Raw genomic sequence first — 20,838 nt, 5'->3', positions numbered from 1 at the left:
TACTCTGTACCCCTATTTAGTGACCCCTATTCCGAAACCATGCGTTGGTGTCCCCATATAGAGATGTATACAGCCGAAACCGGAAGGCGAACGGTGACGTCAGTGGAGTGCCCCCCCCCCCCCCGCCATCTCGGCTTTACTTCTCGGCGCGGTAGGGCTTCCCTCTTTCCGTCCTTCATGTTTACACCTTTCGGGTTAAATTCCTGTTTGTCCTAATTCACACACCGCTTTGCTCTAGGCTTCGCATCATACAGGAGGAGCTCCTGAAGCCCCCCCCATCCCCACCCCCCACCCCTTCCGGTATTCTAGCGGTATTCCATCCCGCCACACCACCTTTCGGTATCCTTTTGCAATACTGCACTCTCAGAAAAAAAAAAGGTGGAGCAGTTATACCTTTCAGGAGGTAATATTTGTCGCATATGTTGCGCCTAAACGGTTGCATACCTCTACATGCTACCATTTTCATATGATGTTGTGAGTGTCTTGTGTTCGTCCTGTTTTTAGCGCTTTTACGTTATGAAAGTCTGTCACCAACAAGCCCCAAGGGATGTTTTAATTAAACTACCTGCTACCTCACCCTCTGCCACGAACGATAGGGTTACTACTTTCTGATTCGGTGAGCGAGGGGGGCGTACGCCTTTTTGTAGCAATTTGGATATATGATCATTGCTTTTACCACCCTTTTACACCCTTACACCCCATACGCGTGTTGAGCTAGGTGGGAACCATAGAAGACACCCTTTTTTCTTAGAGTGTGCGCGGTCTGGACTGTCCTGACGAACAGTCGATCTATCCAGGTGTTTTCTGAAGCAGTGAAAACTGATGTTTCAGGCTCTTCCACCATCAGGAGCCCGGAGTCCGAAGAGAGCCAAGCGGCGAACCGGAGAGTCAACAGGGATCAGCAGAAGCTGTCGCAAAGCGCTCATACACCGGGAGCAACGCCATCAAGTTGCAAAATACCAACCTTTCCGGCATTTATCGGCAATTTTTACGATCCGCACAGGCGTCTCATAGCCGAGAAAGTGTGTCCGCGGTAAAATGCAACTCCTATCCAGTCTATGTAGTGAGCTGTTTATTTCCTGTCTGAAAGGGCACGTGACTCTTATGTAAATCGTTAATACACGTTAATATAATGTTAGTTATGTGTTTGTACTAAATAGGTGAATACAGAGTCCTGGACCTGCAAACTGGTTCCACCTGTAACCGTAAACTATACAGCTCGAAGCAGAGTTAACTTGAACGCGCCTCCGACCTGCGGAGCGGGAAGAGCGCCACCCTAACGGCGGTTACGAGAAATAAAGGGAAAGTTTTCGACTGTCCCATTTGTGATGCGGGGGTGTCCGCCTTGCCATGAGCTGTTGACTCGGCATCGCATTACCGTCAGCTGTTATCATCGCCACGTTTGTTCGGTTTTGCGGCGATTATGTAAGAGGTGTGTGCAGGCCGATATCGCAAGGATGCAATGGTAAATGCAATGCCTACTTAACAGCTCAGGGCAAGGCGGACACCCCCGCAGCACAAATGGGACAGTCGAAAAATCTTTCCCTTTATTTCTCGTAACCGCCGTTAGGGTGGCGCTCTTCCCGCTCCGCAGGTCGGAGGCGCGGTCAACTTAACTGTGCTTCGAGCTGTACGTATCTGTCACGGTCGTAGTCATCCCCACTTTTCTCCTAGGCGATAGCAAGCGTATAGTGAAGACAACTGAATCCGGAACTGCATGCGGGGAAGAAAAAAAAAACATCAAAAGGGACTGGTCAATTATAGGATACTAAGGGTAAAAAGTGTCGGAAAAATAACACTCGACGTTTCGGAGTAAACGCCTGACTCTTCTATTGCGTAATATATATCGGGAGCATTTACGGAGTCTAGGTCTCGCTCATATACAATAACCTGATACGAAGATGAACGCAGTTAGCCGTCTTACGTTAGCTGTGACAGCCTGGATGTACATGACATTCTCGGGTAAACAAGACCCTGCCACAACTTCCGGTGCCACGAATACTTCCGGTCCGTTCCTCGATTAAGTACACTCGGAACCAGTCGCAGTGCTTTCGCTTTCCTGATTTGTTGAAAATGGAAGGCGTACGCCTTTTTGTGGCAGTTTGAATTGCCACAAAAAGGCGTATACGACCCGCTCTCTCCTCAAATTAGAAGCGATAATCGGCACAGTGGTTGCTGCAGAGCGTGTTTGCTGTGAAACCGGATGTCTGTTTCGTCGCACGTCACACGTCGTCTCACGGACGGAGGCTGTTATCGTTTCGGTTTCAGAGTAACGTTATTTTCTTCAACGATCGCAGTTCAAGAAGAGGCAGCGCCCAGTTCTTACCTTATCGCACACGTCTGGCAAATATATTTTTATCACTTGTCCTGCACCTGTGCATATGAACACACCCACACCTACAAACACACATGGGTCGGTAGGACTGGAATCTTACCCCTCACCAGGTACCCGAACTGCACACTGTTAAAACAGAACTTCACAACATAGCACGCTCATAGCCAACCATAATTCCGAATGTAATGTGTATTGATTTGTTGAAAATGGGAGGTGGCGCCTATCTGGGACACATTATCTTGTCCCAGAGAGGCGCCTCCCCCCTGTTTTGAAGAAATCAGGACACAAAATGATAATATTCGGAATGATGGTTGGCTAGGAGCGTGCTACGTTGTGAAGTTCTGTTTTAACACTGCAGATTCAGCGAGTTACACAAAGCTGATCTTGGCTGTATATAGCTGACGTAATCAACGTCTGCACTACGCTGGCGCAATAAAGCGTTCTCCACTTCAATTTCAGGCCTCCAGACCTACACCTGGTTTCCTGGCTACGCCAAAGGCTGTTCGTGATCAACCACGTGGTGCTTCGTTCTCTCCTACCTACTTCAGGGATGTGATTTCTTCATCGACTGAGGAAGACCTAACGGAAGTGAAAGTGTGCAGAGGAGACGCGGAAAACCCACCGGGAGCGGACGATCCGATTCCTTTGATGCTCGCAAAGAAGATACTCGGCGCGTCTTTGCTGAACAGCATCACGAGCTCGGAAGAAGTCGTCGTTAAGGTTGAGACGAAAGCTAAAGAAGCCGTCGATAAAAGTGCGGACAAAGCTGAAAAGCGTCCGAAGAAAGTCGAAGAGAAGAGGCGACAAAGTGAGAGCAAGAAAGGTGCGGTTGAAGTTACGCAGACGGAAAAGTTTTCGTGTGTACTTGACAAGGGCACGGAACATCGTTCGCAACATGGTATGCGTCAGTCTGTACCTAGTTACGACGAGTAGTTACCTCTCCGGGAACGTAACTTAATGTTACGGAGATACGGAAGACGCGAAAAACGCCATAGCTTTCTGAGCGCGAGACCTCAACGTCCAGTGTTCACGTACACTGCTAACCGTGAGGCATATCCTGCGACAGTCACAAGCAGCGCCTCCTGTATACATAATGCCTGTAAAGTGAACGCCAAACCCAGGCACAGGGGTGGCATGCACTGTATTGCTCCGTAGACGAAAGCGTGCTGGGCGAACGCAATGCATCCTGGACAGGTCCTGGTCGCACGTCACAGCAAACGTCAAGGCACACGTGACCTTAAAGATGGCGGCGCCCGTGATCGGCGTCCAAACCGTTTGTGAACGACGCGGTTGTTGTTTCTGCGCGACGTTTTCAATGTCTTTCGATCACGGTAATTATTTTTATCCGATAATCCCGCAGTAAAACTCAGTTTTACACATAAGGCCTCGTATTGTTGACGACTTCCAAAGATTTGATGACGACCGCGCGTTAAGACCTACTGAGCCGATGCGATGTACCTAAACCAAGGAAAAATGGGCTACCATGTTGCGGAAGAATCACCGCATAGTTTATGCTGGCAAGATACTTTCATCTCTTGGCTTTATGACGACGGAAATATGTCGGTAAGCGGCAAAACGACATTTAAACAAAGTCACATGACCTCAAAATGACATTTTCTATGACGTGCGACCAGGACGAGATGGCAGTTTTTCCAAAAGCACCCGCTTGAGGGTAGTTACAACAGTGGCGGGTTTGTGTCACCCCTGTGCTGCCAGGTCCTCTCCCTCGTACACGCCGAATCCGCCACTTTGGCGCTGCCTTCCACACCGTCCAACTTAGCAGACGACATGCATCGCCAAAAAGTTGCCGTTCCAGACGATGTGTTTCTCGTCTTGTTTGACAGAGGGCGAAGGCGGGACCGGGTGGAAGCTGGCGCCGCATGCGAACTCTCCGAGAAACGTTTTGCAGGCGGAGAACTATGCAAACGCGTGCGACGTGACGTGACAGGCATGTAGTAAAGGAGGCACTGTCACAAGATATTGTTTAGCAGACGACAGGAAAGACGCTGACGGTGTCGTCTGCGAAGTGTCGTCTGCTAAGTGCGCAGAAGGCCACTCCCGATATTCCGAACCGTGTGAATGCTCAATATAACACGGGTCGGAACTTCGTCACTGTGATCAGCGTTTTTGCTTTTCATTCCGCTGGAATCTTCCGTGGAGGATGTCGTTCGTGTGAATACACAGTCTCTTACCGACTCCTCCTTTTCCTCCATGGCTGACGAACCGTACACTCTTAAAAATGAACTTCACCACATAGCACGCTCCTAGCCAACCACCATCCCGAATGACAACGTTCTCGCCCCTGATTTGTTGAAAACGGGAGGAGGAGCCTATTTTGTGCCGTGCATAATGGGCACAAAATAGGCTCCTCCTCCCGTTTTCAACAAATCTAGGGCGAGAACGTTGTCATTCGGGGTGATGGTTGGCTAGGAGCGTGCTATGTGGTGAAGTTCATTTTTAAGAGTGTAGGGATGGCGTGACCATGTGTGGGAGCGTTTGATAAGAAACACCATGTCGCGTGTTATTGTTACAGTGGGTGACGTCTCCCCTCCCACGAAACTCTCCAGAGCAGCGCCGCCACCACAGGCCGATGAGCCCAAGAAGACCACTACCGTTCGTCGTCTACCTTCCAGTGACTTGCAGAGAGATCACGTTGAACCAGAACTCTACGAGGGCACCCAGGCGGATTTAACGATGACGCCGACGCTACCGCTGCGGGAGAAGAACACGCTGGGTATCGGCACTCCGTTCGTGGACACCGAAGATCCTCTCCCGGAATCCGAGTCCGTCGGGCTTTCATTCCTGTCTCTAGCGTCCAGTCACGAAGTGCTGCCCAAACCCGATATCCAAAGCAAATCTTTCAGAGCTAGGCTTAGTGAAGAGAACCGCGTGCATCAGGGCAGCCATTCGTTGGATGACGGGAAACTCCGGTAAGACCAAAATTATTTTTCTTTTTTTTTTCTTTTTTCTTTTTTTTTATTTATTGGTGGGGTACATTTGGATGCATCAGCAAATGCACTCTTAGAAATGAACTTCACCACATAGCACGCTCCTAGCCAACCACCATCCCGAATGACAACGTTCTCGCCCCTGATTTGCTGAAAACGGGAGGAGGAGCCTATTTTGTGCCATTATGCACGGCACAAAATAGGCTCCTCCTCCCGTTTTCAACAAATCAGGGGCGAGAACGTTGTCATTCGGGATGATGGTTGGCTAGGAGAGTGCTATGTGGTGAAGTTCATTTTTAAGGGTGTGGACACTTCGGAATTCATTTTCGTAGCACGTATAACGCATTTGCTAGCAAGCCGCGAATGCGGAGTAGAAAGTACACTCTTAAAAACGAACTTCACCACATAGCATGCTCCTGGCCAACCATCATCTCGAATGACAACGTTCTCGCCCCCGATTTATCGGAAACGAGAGGCGGAGCCTATTTTGTGCCGTACATAATGAGCACAAAATAGGCTCCGCCTCTCGTTGGCTCCTAGGCGTCGCTCCCTTGGCTCCTAGCCAACCATCATCTCGAATGACATCGTTCTTTCCCCTGATTTGTTGAAAACGGGAGGCGTATACGCCTTTCTGCGACACTTATGCAGTTCACAATTGTAACAAAAATAGCGTACGCTTCCCGTTTTTAACAAATCAGGACAGATAACGATATCATTCGAGATGATGGTTGGCTAGGAGCGTGCTATGCGGTGAAGTTCATTTCGAAGAGTGTAGAACCGTAATAATACAATAGTAATCGATTACAATAATAGTTCTTCCATGGTATAAGTAATAAAGACAAGCGAAGTACATAGCGACAAAGTGAATAGCTCAGTTTAAATTGATAGCATGCGCCACGTATTACCCGGTCAACGCATTGGTGCTCACTGTTAGGGTCATCAACATACTTTTCACCAGATCGATCAAACATTCTTAATGTGCCAAAATAAACCATTCTTGTCATTTTTTTTTCTATCTCTTCTCTTCGCCAGGTTTTGCCGGTTTTCACCACTGGACGTGGAGTTCGACTTGAACCTTCTGCCTTCTTTGTCAAACGACCCATATTCTGCTGAACATTACCTGGAAGTTGTGCACGAAGAAGAAATCGCAGACGGGCAGTCTACTGAGAATGTTAGAGAAGTTGATCCTGTTACAGCGCAGTCGTCTGTTCGTACCGCTCCTCAACTGCCGACAGAAAATCGTGGCGGGACCACGGAGGGCAGAACTGTTGGAGGTGCCACAGACAAAAATGGGTCATGTGACCCTATACAGACCGCTACTGCACCTGTAAACGTTGCGGAACAGGAAACTGTAGCTGAGAAAAGTGCAGGTACTGGACGTAAGTCATCGAAGGTTATTTCTGCGAAGACTGTGAAACCTGAGACAGCACGTGAGCCAGAGGTACTTGTCCCAGACATAGGGAACAAAGCAAAGCAAACAATCCTTCCTGAGAGTCCTAGTTGTCCCTCAAAGCCTGAGATACCCACCGTCAAAGATTCTGAAAAGCGACGTGGCCCATTGAGAAGTTCGGCGTCTGGAGTTGAGCAGCAGGACGACGTGCGAAGACTTCTTCGGCTGACTTCGCCGCTGGCCGATGGAGGAGGGGTCAAACGGGAAGACAGTGCATCGCGACGTACAGGAAGACGAGGGGCTGTAGTACAGCTACCAACGATGGCAACAGTCGACGAAGAGTCCACGCAACGTCCTGAGTGTTCCTCTAAAATTGAACGCAATCTAGGCGCGGTTCAAGATGTCCGCACGAGAGCACGCAAATCTCCAGAACCTCCAGAGTCCTTAGACTCCGCTAAGGGCAAGAGTTCAAAAACGCCAGTTACCGCCAAAACGACATTGAGCTCAGCACAGACCGCTGTACCAGACAAGGACTTCCGCCGCAACGTGGGCAACGCACGGGGCCAACAGAAGCCATTACGTCAACAGAAGTCATTATTACGTGCTGGTCCTTTTCGACTTACAGGCTCCATTTCCAGACTACCAAAAGTGGAGGAGGGCCATCCCCTCACGTCCATAGAACAGGATGACGTCCGTCCCGACGTTCATACTTCGCGCATACTTCTCGGTTCGAGAATTTCGAACCCGTCCGTTGACGCGGGCGTCGGCAGGGCGTCGTCTCTAAGTCTTAGACGTTTCTCACCGATGCCGGTCTCCCCCACGACGTCTGCCAAAGGCCGCGCGGGACGTCCAGGATCCAGGAGACTTCTTCGTAGCTCTTCCACTGCTTTGAACAAATCCTCATTGAAACTTGCACGGTCCCGACGGGATATCGCCGCGACATTCGGTGAAGCTATCCAGGCCCTGAAGAGGAAATCTTCGAAGCCTTTGAAGGAGGAAGTGGATACTGGAGCAAGTGACCACGTTCCAAGTTCCTCGACGACGCAGAGGACGGAAAGGAAGAGCGATAAAACGGATGCCGACGAAGACCTGGCGAAGGAGATACAGGATGCTGTTAGGACGGGTAGTACTTCGTCTGGGAGTCATGACATCACTGAGGCGCTGACAAAGATCAAGGTGGCCATGATGGGTAACGAGCATTACAGGTAGCACTACTCTTTTATGTGTGGTGGCCATAAAAGTACGTCTGTAGAAATTGCACGCAAGCTTATCACTCTGAAATTTCGTACACGTGATTGCGCTGTAATAGATTAGCAATCTTTGATAGGAATGTCCTCGAAGCCACCCTGTCCGTATTTTTGGTTTAGGCCTGCGCCTGGACTGTCGCCTTAAAGTAGCACAGAAGTAATTTTTAACACCCTGTTTTCTTCCTATAAAACTGTTGCCAGTAGGCCAGTAAGATGCACCATGCGAAGTAATTCACTCCGCAGAGTCATAATTATCGCAGAAATTGAACTTACGCCGCTTGAACTTATTGAAAATACGCCGCAAAAAGCGACCGTGCGCAACGGTGGCGAAGAGCAGTACCAGCCGGTGATCTGCTTGGAACCTCGCGCTGACGGTATAAGGAGAACGCTCGCTGATTGGTCTAGAGAAATGTTGTCTGCTACTCGGCTGTTCGGTGTTCTGAAAAAGCCTTTCTCGTGGCCTCGGTAATGATTCGGCCGCTCCTTCTATCCCCAATTCTCCGGGAGAACTGGCAAAACTGGTTTACGGCGGCAAAGGGACAAGGCGCTGACCCCCACAGACCGGCGAACCAGAACGAGTTCTCCTTATAACGTCATCGGTGACGTGGCATCATACCTTCTCCTCCTCGTTATACCTGGAGTGGCGAGTTAAGGGTGAACGCGGGGAGCCATGTTTATGTGAGTTTTTTTTTCTGGGAAGCAAATTGCACACATCAAAACCTTTCGTGCTATTCGGTAAAATGACACACACACTTTCATCAGACGTCTTAACCTGATTCTTTTTTTTTTTTTTTTTTGATGGCCCTCTGTACTCCTTTAAAGGAGCAAGGAAGTGACTCTTGCGATTGATGGAGAGCTCACTCCAATAATCAAGCTATCCGAGGAGTTAGCACGCAAAAAAGAAAAAAAAAGGAAAGAAATCGCTGCACGACGTTTTTTGAACAACGATCTGCTGCGATGGCACAACGATCCCCGTAACGTCGTCACCGAGTGACGTCAACCTCCTCACTCCTTCTCTAACGTTCCTTTGACTATAGGCGCGAGAGGAATGTCCTGCAAAGACCATCCGCCAGGGCAACACCCAGCGAGAACCGTCCATCCATTCCCACGGGTGTAGCACTGAACGAGACCCAGTACATCCTCCAGTACGACATCAATTTTCGTCGGCAACAACGGCGCAGCAGCGAAGCGATCTGCACTCGCTCACCATCACCCACCAGGAACTGCCGACCTGTGCCGGGAGTGGAGTTTTCCCCTCGCCCTAGCACACCACCGTCCGAAGTATTTGTCTCCAAGAACATGGCGGGTGTCTGTGATGTTTCTCCCAGCTTCATAAAGTCACTTTTGGACCAAGAACTTATACAGGTACGGATTCTTTCAGTGGAAATATCCGAGTATAGTTCGTTATAGCGGCGGCGGTTCGCAGTAGGCGGATTCCGGCTACCCTGCACTCTTAGAAATGAACTTCACCACATAGCGCGCTCCTAGCCAACCATCATCCCGAATGACAACGTTCTCGCCCCTGATTTGCTGAAAACGGGAGGAGGAGCCTATTTTGTGCCATTATGCACGGCACAAAATAGGCTCCTCCTCACGTTTTCAATAAATCAGGGGCGAGAACGTTGTCATTCGGAATGATGGTTGGCTGGGAGAGTGCTATGTGGTGAAGTTCATTTTTAAGAGTGTGTATCTAGTTTATGAATGGGGGTAAGATTAGCGGCATGACCGAGTGTACGTGCTCTCACTTACAACAATCGCTCGTTAGTGGGCTGGCCTTCAAAGTCATGCTGAGGACGAGGGGAGGAGGGGGTTCGAATCGTATACACTGAGGTTTTCCCTGGGTTTTCCGGCCGGACTTTCCAGTCGGATGCCGACACAGTCTGACTGCACTGAGGTTGCGCCTAGAGATGCAAAATTTCCGAAAATTTTGAATCGCTCGAAAAAAAAAACGTTCTTTTTCAACCGTTCAGTGGAAAGAAACGTGGTTACTGCTGAGTCGAAGCGTTGCCGGCCAAACCACAGCATACAATGAGCTAGAAGCTTTAGTAGTGTTCATCTTCTAGGCATACATGCAGAGCTGAGCATCCCATGAGACTGCTGTCTACTCAGCGATAGGTAATTAGAACAACGAGTAAGCCAGATATCCCACGTTGGACACGCTCCGATCTAACCCTGGGAACGAGGCTTAGACGGAAGTGAGCACAGTCTCTAACAACTGCGGGGGGGGGGATACCCCCCCCCGCGCGTGTAATATGTACTGGCCTATCCTAACCTAACCTCACTAAGGAATTTGCAAATTACAGCGCAATTTATTACTAGCGTACGCGCGACTTCCGGTTAGCCTTGTTCCCAGGAGGGGGTTCCGATATGGGAATTTTGCAATTTCGTTAGAACCAGGTCCCCCAAACTCACCTCGGAAAAGCATGCAACGAAGAAGGCCGCCACTAGATACCCCACTGTTGCCGTTCCGGATCACTTCAGCGCGCTAAGTTTAGCGGCAAAATGTTTTTGTTGTTTCTCGAATGAATCTAGCCTCTATATGTCCAAATAAAACGCGTATAACAACTTTCTGTGTCGTGTTTCACGTTTTGGTCCCGTTTTTAAACGTGTTGAGCGATCGGAAGGATCTAGTGCAGGGCTGCGTGCATCACATAGCGTACCTGTCGTACCAGGCGCCGCCACTGGCGCCGCAGGCGCAGTCGTCCGTTTCTCCTTCGGTGACTTGGCCTGGCTTGGACTGTGCTTCAACTGGATCTTTAGCGCGCTACAATCAAACGCAAGCCAACGTCTGGTAACAATGGGGTATCTAAGGGCGGCCTCCGGCATTGCACGCATCGGGATAGGAACAAATACATGGGAAAATGGCGACCTTGGGGGACCTGGTTAGAACAACCCGTCCACTCCGACCAGAACTCCGACATTACGTGAACGCGATGGCGATTGCTTGGAGCGGCCAGACGGAGCTCTAAGCTGGTGGTTGTTGACGGATTAGATGCACCTAAGGCACTGTTGGCGGGTTGGAACGCATCAAAGGCACGGAAATTTACATTTTTGAATTTTGTCGCCTGGAAATTTTGGGCTACTTTTCCGGAGATGAGGAAAAGAACGAAAACTTTTTTTTCCTCCAAAATTTCCGGGTTTTTTCAGGGGCTTCGAATCTCCAGTTGCGCCACGACGCATAGTAACCTCTCTCTCTGCCTCCAGTACCTCCCTGCTGTATTCTCTCGAGTTACCCGCGTCGGGACGCCGCTCTTAGCCACAGTTCTTTGGGGGATACTGTGCGTCGTGGGACGACTTCGTTTGAAAACTACGCCCGTAAACGCAGCAAACCTCAGCACAGCCGTGGGTAGGATTTGAATCCACCACCCTCCCACCTTTTGAGCATTGTTTTTCCCGGGTGGTTGTATCTTCTTTACTTGCGAATGGGAATGGGATAGAGAGAGATATATCCGGGCCATGATATTTCGCTTTCTGCCTTATAGGTATCTCCGCTGCCTTTGAAGGAAATCATCAGGCTCAGATATCCTCACATGACGCCTATTATCGCTCGTAAGAAAAACGCTTCCAGCTCGAAAACAACTTCGAAGCACCAAAGAAGTTCCATCTTGGCCACCTTGAACGAGGCCAGTACCAGTCACACAAATCCGGATAGCGTCTCCTGTTCTGAATTCCTCGAGCAAGGGGAAGTCTATGGGAAACCAATTCCAAAGCCACGCTCAACGTCACACAGGTTAGTTTCGTGACACTCGCACGTGAAATTGCAGAATTTAACGCTGCTCGGAACACCCCTAGCTAGTAGAGCTCCCGTCAACCTTAATAAGAACGCTGGGGAGGGGGGGGGGATTCGGTATCATTTCCGAGCACGATACAGTCACCCTGGGGACTTAATCGCTTCATCGTCGTTACGGTCGTTACAAGCTAACGAGTGGCGGGAAATTCAAAAAGCCGGGCGGGAAATTTAAAAAGGTGGGCACGTGATAAAACACGTGCACGGCGCTCTTCGCGCAATACGTGAAGGCCGTGGTACACGTCACGCGCAATGTGTCACGTGCCCACCTTTTTGAATTTTCCGCCACTCGTTAGCTTGTAACGACCGTAACGACGATGAAGCGATTAAGCCCCCTGTGGGAACTGGGGGAATGTTATGTGGAAAAAATCCTTGGGTTAAACTAAAGGGGCAATTTTGTTCCTGGCCCATTTCCTCATGGCCGAGACCATATTTTTTCAACTGTTATTATTAAGGTTGATGGAAGCTGTGAATTCATCGAAAGGACTGACGCTTTCGGTAAAATGCGTAAGAGATCGATGCAGTAATGTTTGGCACCAGCTTCATAATATAGTTACCGAAATTTCACTTCCGAAAAACAGCTTACACATTAAATGAAGATGCACACTCCTTCTGCACCTAGGGCAGCCCCAGCGATAGTGTCATCATCTTGACGTAGACCAGGCACACCAATGGGATCGCAGCGCAGGCGGTTGCCTCCGAGCTCAGAGTTCGTCCGCTTCGCGTTCACATCACAATGTACTGACTAAAAAATCCTTCGTAAATACGCCGAGTTTCGATTATGCATGCGAGTTGTGACGTGACGACGTCGGGCGGAGGACGGTGTTACCTTCCCGCCTCCTTTACGAACGCGTCCTGCGCGAGCCGAGAAACGACATTCCAGTATTCCACGAGCCCAATGACATAGGATATATGCCACGGTGTCCCAGCGTTCAAAATCCCAGATCTCGAAATCCACAATACGCAAATCGCGAATTGCACTACACTCTTAGAAATAAGGGGGGGGGGGGGGGTCGAGGTAGCTTGCCGTTGTTGGCCGCACTCAAGTGGGCATCGTCACGACTATAGCCAAAAAAAAAAAGGAAAAGAAGGTGGGAGAAAGGGGAGTTGAGGACTTCAAAGTGATGTAGAAGCAGGATGACCGGTACTGATGGGACAGAAGCACACTGTAGGTGAGAGGTGCACTAGAGTGGTCTCTCCGCTAGGCCCGTTGCTTGGAGAAAGCGCACGAGGCCGCGAGTTTTTGAAACTCGTTCCGCACAAGAACCTTCGGGGAAGAGGACGTCCGTCAGTATACCAGGCCTGGCGTGGGGAAGATGGGTTTCCCGCATGGCATGGTATGCACGGCATTCTGTCAGGATATGCGCAATTGTCTCCGGATGATTACAGTGTCCGCAACTGGAGTCCTCCCTGGAGCCCATCTTGCACAGTTGCGAGTTCGTGAAGGCAGATCCTGTGCGTAATCGATGGAGCATTGTCTGCATACCACGGGGAAGATCTTTCGTGGGAAGAGAGGGTCGGTGATTCTGCATGATGTCATTCCCTGATCGACCCCGCTGATATAGGCTTAGATACACTCTTAGAAATGAACTTCACCACATAGCACGCTCCTAGCCAACCATCATCCCGAATGGCAACGTTCCCGCCCCTGATTTGTTCAAAACGGGAGGCGGAGCCTCTTCTGTGCCGTGCATAATGACACAAAATAGGCTCCGCCTCCCGTTTTCAACAAATCTAGGGCGAGAATGTCGTCACCCGGGATGACGGTTGGCTAGGAGCGTGCTATGTGGTGAAGTTCATTTCTAAGAGTGTATCTAAGCCCATATCAGCGAGGTCGATCAGGGAATGACCGTGTTTCGAAGGAAGATATCACTGAACAACTTGCCAGATCCGCGACTTGCAGACGCCGGCCCGCCAGTGGCGCTCCCTGATTGAATTCCTCCGTGTGCCGTTTTCTCAAATTTTCATACAGGAAACCCGCCATATTCTCCACATCCGGCGTCTGCTCTTGTCGTGCATTGCATCGAATTGCACAGAAACGACCCGCTGATTCGCATCGGGTTCTCGGCGTCATCTTCGATACTGAACTGAGGGCGTAATACCCAGTGATGGACAGTAGTTAACTACATGTGGTTAAACTACCTGATTGTAGTTAAAAAGTAGTTATCAACTACTTACAGAAATGTAGTGGCAACTACTAGTTAAACTACTATTTCGAGTAGTTAACTACGCCTTTTCTGTGACACTTATGCCGTTCATGATTGTCACAAAAAAGGCGTACGCCTCCCGTTTTCAACAAATCAGGGCAGATAACTGTATCATTAGAGACTATGGTTGGCTAGGAGCGTGCTATGCGGTGCAGTTCATTTCTAAGAGTGTAGGACATAAAAGGGCGCCATAGTTTCGGAATCCATTGGGACGGACGCGACAGTACTTTTGATAGAAACACATTCCACACATCGCAATCTAGAAAACGCCTTCAATTTTTTTCAGAATGGAAGAGAAGACCGATGAACCTAGACCAGTACCGCGCAAGCGAAATGTGACGTCGAAGCGTGCCAATCGAGGAAGGCTTCACCTGATCACTGGCAACGTCCTTGACGTTGGACCTCATCCTGTGGCAGCATTTGTTCAGCCTCTGGTAAGACCCGGTTGTAAAGGGGTATGGTGTAATGTGGTCATATACTGCAAACCATCGTTATAGAGAAGTAAACGGGGCAACCAGAAAAATTCGATATAAGCGGGAATTCGATTAGCGAATGTGGCGCGAAAACAGTAACGGCAGCCGCGGAAGCGCGTGGAAGCACCGTGTTAAAACGAACAAGCATTCAAGCAGCCAAACAAATATTGGCACCCACGCAACCATTTAGTTTTGGTGTAAAGAGCCCAAGCTGGATTTTCACACAGGCTTTCGTCGTCTGGCCCATTGCAGTAAGCGGATTCACTTCGCAGTGCGCTTCGAATAGTCCGGTTCGAAACAATAGACGGTTTAGTATACAGTGAACCCTCGTTATTATGACCATGGTCGTTCCGGAAAATTTTGGTCATAATTTGGAACTGTCATATTAACGGGGGTGATTTACAGGGGTTCCACAGCATTGTTCCCCAAGAGTATGGTCGTAAAGCGCGTATGTCAGATTATCGTAGGTCATATTAACGAGGGTTCACTACCGGGAGCCCCGTAGGCTACCACATCTACCGCACCCAATCAGTCAAGCAGGCTGTCATTGATTCCGGTATAGGTAGTGTACATTGACGGCGACGTTACTACAGTCCTCCAGAGTGCTTTTCGCTTTCTGAGTGTTCTATCGTATAGGTTCGGATTTGCAATGGAGTCCGGTCACGGATTAAGATGTGGATCTTAACCCCTGACCCAACCCCATGCAAATTTCGCGTTACTCGTGACGTTGCCCACCTAGCGAGGCCATCTGCGGCAAGCACTTTGGCACTACACTCTACTTTAAGTCATTTCCTTGCCACATATTTCACAATGAAAAAATGACTAGGAAGCAAGCGAGCTGGATAATGTAAAACCCCGAGACGTGTTGTGTCTGTCCTTTCGTGTTCCCTAGCCTCGGGGTTTTACATTATGCAACGCATATCACTTCCCTTTTGGAGTCTGCTCACTCCCTTCAGATCATTTAACTCCCTTCTGCACTCTAAAAACCTCCTCTCACATTGGGTGTGAAGGAAAGGTGGGTCTCCGAAGATGCACAATGAACAACATAAAGAAAAAAATGGTGTTCCTTCGATTTTTTTTTTTTTTTTTTGCGGACGATCTACGGAACGGATTTTTGTTCTGAAAACGGCTACGATATCAGGTGACCGAAAGGAACAGATGTTCTCATTGGGACAACTTCGTAGCTTTTATAATTAAAAAGTTAATTAACGATTTTTAGGTAATCAGTCATTCGACGGTTGAGCGACAGATGGCCAAGAACGCCCGCCGTCCCAGAGATGATGGAACTGAAAACAGGATATCTATAGCCCTTATAGTTTTTTTTATGAAAAATCTGTATCGAAGAAAAAAAGACACCCTGTGTATAATCATTGTTGTGAGAAGCGCGTACGTCTCGTGTCGTTCTCTGTCACGCGCTTTCCCGCTGTCAAGCTGGTCCCGTCTAGAGTCACTAAATAAGCTACACTTCAGAGTATCGACACTGAGCCGCCATGTTGTTTCGGATGACCTCCAGCGCCATCCATTTAGCGCTCTTCGAAGTGTTGTCTTCTTCCACTGCTGAACTTCACCTTCATCTATTTCTACTGCCAAAATAGAGGTGGGGCTGGAGGTCATCCGAAACAACATGACGGCTCTTTTTGCCTCAGTGTCGATACTCTGAAGCGTAGCTTATTTAGTGACTCTAGTCCCGTCGATAGTCAACCATCTTCCGCTATTCTCAGTCGTTGTGCTTTAAACGTTACAGCATTTAAGCCCTAAAGACTCCTTTACAACCATTGGAGACACGTCTTCGACCAAAGCGAGCCGTCAAGCAAAGCGACAGAAACAGCGTCGCCTGACGGCAGGTGACAGCGCCGTCGAACGGAATGGAGACCTGGAAGTCCTATACGACGCAGCTATCACCAGGGCTGAGGCTGTTGGCTTGAGAAGTTCCATCAATTCCACAAACTTGCACGATGAGACGCCGCGCACTCAAGCTGCGCCTTATAACGATGTGGTATCTCGGTACATATTATCATATTTCTAAAAAAAAAAACGTTGCTGTCCTTGCTAACAGACGGTACTTTGTATGTCCCTTCCTTTCTAGCTAATCTACTCCGTGTCCTTTGTAACTTTCTGTTTGTAGCCGACAAGACGTCAACGATTCCCGCCCAAATTCCCGCACTCGTCGCAGGCTCCACCCTTCGAGGCATCCCCGCCGATATTCTTCCGAGCCTCATCGTTCATCCGGAACCATCACCTTGGCGGCTAAGAAGCAGTTCTCAGAACCTCTACGGGGCCAACTAGCTATCATACCCGAAGTCACCAACGAGGCCTCGCCCACCCCTTCGACGGAGTCTTCCTACGATGCCATATCGTCCCTCGACGATCCTTCTAGTGATTCCGATAACACAAGGTCGTCGTACTCAACGCCGCCTCGACATAAACCCAAGCAACCTGATATCACACTCTGCAGGAAAACTACCAACATGGATAACGTGCCCAAGAAACCGAAACCTTATTCCATTACGCCTACGTCGTCCGCGTTCTTCACATCCGACACCTCCTCTTACCTGGGTGCCTCTTGCGTGCCTTCGTCGCTCCGTGGGAAGCTGTCCGACGTAGAGGTGTGTGTTCGAAGCAGCGTTATGGAAGGTACCACAACTGAGGGCGTTCTCAGTATTGACCTGGGAAGAACGACGTTGGTGAATGACCCTTCGAGGGCGTCGTCATTCCGAAAGAAGACTATGAAGAAGATCGGCAGCAGAGTGCGGGATCTGCGAAGGGTATTCGAAGACTCGTCGAGGGATGTAACGCAGAAGTGCAGTTCCATTCGTGATAAGTTTGGAATAGTTTCGGCTAGGGTTAATCAGTGGAGGACTTCGAAATCTCATCCACAGAGAGACGTCGCACCGATGCTGGTAAGGGGCCTTTGAGGGCAACTACGCCCTCAATTATCTCACGTAAAAACCGGGGATAGCTTCCATTTACTTTAACTGCACTATACCCTATCTCGTCGTTGGAATCAGACCACACCGGTAGACGTGTGGCACCAACTACACTCTTAAAAATGAACTTCACCGCATAGCACGCTCCTAGCTAACAATAAACTCGAATGACATCCTTATCTGCCCTGATTTGTTGAAAACAGGGGGCGTACGCCTTTTCTGTGACAATTATGAACAGCATAAGTGTCACAGAAATGGCGTACGCCCCCCGTTTTCAACAAATCAGGGCAGATAACGATATCATTCGAGATAATGGTTGGCCAGGAGCGTGCTATGCGGTGAAGTTCATTTTTAAGAGTGTAGTAGTAGCCTATTCCTACGCTATAGGCTAGGCCCACACACTAAAAACAGAACTTCACTGCATAGCACGCTGTGCGCCAACCATTTCCACGAATGATAGGGTTATCGCTTCTGATTCGAGGAGAGAGGGAGGCGTACGCCTTTTTGTGTCAATTATCATATATCCAAATTGACACAAAAAGGCGTACGCCCCCTCTCTCTTCGAATCAGAATCGATAACCCTATCATTCGTGGCAATGGTTGGCGCACAGCGTGCTATGCGATGAAGTTCTGTTTTTAGAGTGCAGGGGCGGATCCAGACCCTCGGTTTGGGGGGAGGCGGTTTCTTTGTCGGAGCGCGTAGTGGGGGAGGGAGGGAGAGGGAAATCGAATGTATAACCCGACGTTTTTTGGGGGCGATCGCCCCCCCCTCCTTGAATCCGCCACTGGCTAGGCCTCCTGAGCACTTGTGGTGGGTTCACAGTCACTTACTTGCGGTTCGTTTCCAGAATATTCTGTCTGGCCGGATTAGCTATAGGAGACCTAACTGATATCTAGCACAGGAGCCACAGCACAGATAAAGATAACGTGACACGACACCTAGCAACAAGATACACTATGTATATCCCCTCGTGCAGGTAACTGAGAGTCACCGTCCATTACAAGTCCAGGAAGTCGAGGAACAAGTGACCACGTTTCACCAGATGATGAAAGCGCTTCAGAAGAGCAGCACTAGTGTGATAGCTGCTATTGGTGGGTCCAGTGTTCCTTCTCGTACGGCCTCTCCAAGAAGCAGCCCAAGCCATCTTCACGAGAGCGCTTCACGCGAATGGAAGGAACCTGCTGTCGAACCAGAACCGGACAGCTCTCTGGAGAGCTTCCCAGGACACAATGAGCCACCTGGCAGGAGGGAGCATTTGAAGGAGAAAGTCATTGCGGAGATGGGCCTCTCCGGTATAATTTTTTTTTCTATTTGTACCGATGCAGAACGTAGTGATACGAATGTCCTCTAGCATGTGCCTGTGCTTGCATCTGGAAATCGATAGTCACGCAGCAGTGCACTCTTAAAAATGAACTTCACCACATAGCACTCTCCTAGCCAACCATCATCCCCAATGACAACGTTCTCGCCCCTGATTTGTTGAAAACGGGAGGAGGAGCCTATTTTGTGCCGTGCATAATGGCACAAAATAGGCTCCTCCTCCCGTTTTCAGCAAATCAGGGGCGAGAACGTTGTCATTCGGGATGGTGGTTGGCTAGGAGCGTGCTATGCGGTGAAGTTCATTTTTAAGAGTGTAGCTTCAAGCTGTGACTGTCAGCGTCCGCAGAGTTATAATGCTGCTTTCTTTTACCAGTCAGTATCAGTATCAATCCCGTATCAGTCAATTTCTTGCCGCGTTTGTAATTTCTCTCACCTGTATTGGATTATTCGCAGAATTTGAATTCCAATACATGCCTTTTTCACGGCTTCCGGTTTGGTGCCAAAACGACGTCAGACTCCCTCTGCGCCAACCAGATAGGACCGTAGGGACCGGATAGGCACCTCCTCCCATTTTCAGCAAATAAGGACACAGGATGATATCATTCGGAATGAGGGTTGGCTAGGAGCGTGCTATGCGGTGAAGTTCCGTTTTTACAGTGTGCCTACACTCTTAGAAACGAACCTCATCGCATAGTACGCTTCTAGCCAACCATCTCGAATGATATCGTTATCTGCCCTGAAAAGGCGTACGCCTCCCGTTTTCGACAAATCGTGGCAGGTAATGATATCATGTGAGATGATGGTTGGCTTGGAGCGTGCTCCGCGGTGAAGTTCATGTTTAAGAGTGTAGACCAAAAAAATCGTGCTTGATATATTCCCTCTGACTTCTTCGACACGCCTCGTGGACATATAATGTCGGAATGTGAACTCCTTCAGGCAATCAGCCTTCAGCTACGGTCGTGATTGGCGCACTCTTAATGAGCACGTGATATCCTTTAGGACATGACACCTTTATCTGTGTGGCGTTAGACGCGTCGTACTCGGAAAGAGCTTGAAACCCCCCTCACTGACGCGCACACAGCGAAGTGTTTCGGCGTGCATTCGCGGTAACAGAGCTGCCACACTGTTTAACGCCTCTTGGTTCGATTTCGTCTTCAGGAGAGAAGATTCCATTGGCTGCAGTATCAAAAATAAAGACATTCAGTAACGCCATTAAAATACCACAAAGATGAGCGCGCAGTTGGCCTGTTGGCGCCTCCTTATGCCTCTCGAACAGGACGTGTCCAAACGGTTCCCCGGCGCAGCTCATTTTCTGATTTCATCAATCAACCTCCCACTACTTCAGCCAATGAAATCTTCCTTCGCCGTCTGCCCTCGATAATAACGGCAAAATAAAAAGTGCACTACCGAATCGCTAACGCATCTTGTAAATCCATTGCAACCGCCCGTCCAGCAGACTGGCAGAGGAAGCCGTTGCCCAGAACGAGAACGAAGCGAGCGCCTAGCCCGCGGCTGCTGAGCTATGCTGTCTGGCCTGGACGGGAGCAGCCCGATTCGTCGACGTCCTTCTCTGTCCTGGAAGCGAGTGACGTCGATTCTCTGTTCGCCGTGACGTCAATGGAAGGGGGCTCCAAGCCGTATCAATGTTTCGGCATGACTGCGTCCTCCACGTCCAACGTTCCCGTTTCTCGTAGTTTGCATATAGATACTTCAGAGTCTGAATGGTATTCTTGCTCTGATACCGAGCACGATGCATAATACATGATGTTCAACAACACCTCTGCTTCCTGTATCTCTCTGCGATGTGTTTACATGCTCTGAGCCAGTTTCTCATCAAGGTGGTGATCGGGGCTTTCCTTCCAGCGTTCATGGATGTGTTTGGAGCGATGGAACACATAAGTACAAGAGGGATGGTTGAGGTATATACTAAAGTAAAAACTGCAACAAAAGTACGCAGACAACAGGGTCTAGACAGTAAACGGTAGATTGTCCTGCAGGTCTATCTGTGTACTTTCTTGTTTTGTCGCTGTGGTCTGCGTCGTTTCGCTGCAGTTGCTACTCCTGATGCCAACCTCGGAACAAGCACGCGACGTGGTAGACAGCCGATGACGCCATCTTCCGGGAGAATACTGGACAGGCTAGATCCAGCACTCTCCCTACGCAAAATCTACACAAGCACAGTGGCGTATCTAGGGTGTGGACA

General features: G+C 49.4%; 1 protein-coding gene across 1 annotated transcript in view; it reads left to right on the top strand.

Moving 5' to 3' along the window:
- LOC135387840 (uncharacterized) overlaps window positions 1-20,412 on the top strand; it is a 29,873-nt gene extending 9,461 nt beyond the window's left edge. Inside the window, exons 6-16 of the mRNA XM_064616998.1 lie at window positions 832-1,033; window positions 2,795-3,233; window positions 4,869-5,265; window positions 6,316-7,878; window positions 8,958-9,285; window positions 11,403-11,650; window positions 14,201-14,348; window positions 16,132-16,391; window positions 16,513-17,287; window positions 18,292-18,607; window positions 20,092-20,412. Of these exons, the coding sequence (XP_064473068.1) occupies window positions 832-1,033; window positions 2,795-3,233; window positions 4,869-5,265; window positions 6,316-7,878; window positions 8,958-9,285; window positions 11,403-11,650; window positions 14,201-14,348; window positions 16,132-16,391; window positions 16,513-17,287; window positions 18,292-18,607; window positions 20,092-20,393 (4,978 nt within the window). The 3' untranslated portion in view covers window positions 20,394-20,412. The remainder of the gene's footprint in view (window positions 1-831; window positions 1,034-2,794; window positions 3,234-4,868; window positions 5,266-6,315; window positions 7,879-8,957; window positions 9,286-11,402; window positions 11,651-14,200; window positions 14,349-16,131; window positions 16,392-16,512; window positions 17,288-18,291; window positions 18,608-20,091) is intronic.
- The last annotated feature ends 426 nt before the right edge of the window (window positions 20,413-20,838 follow it).

Source organism: Ornithodoros turicata, chromosome 3 (genome assembly GCF_037126465.1).
Source record: "Ornithodoros turicata isolate Travis chromosome 3, ASM3712646v1, whole genome shotgun sequence".
In the NCBI taxonomy this organism is placed as follows: domain Eukaryota; kingdom Metazoa; phylum Arthropoda; class Arachnida; order Ixodida; family Argasidae; genus Ornithodoros; species Ornithodoros turicata.
This window is presented reverse-complemented; position numbering and strand designations above follow the sequence as displayed.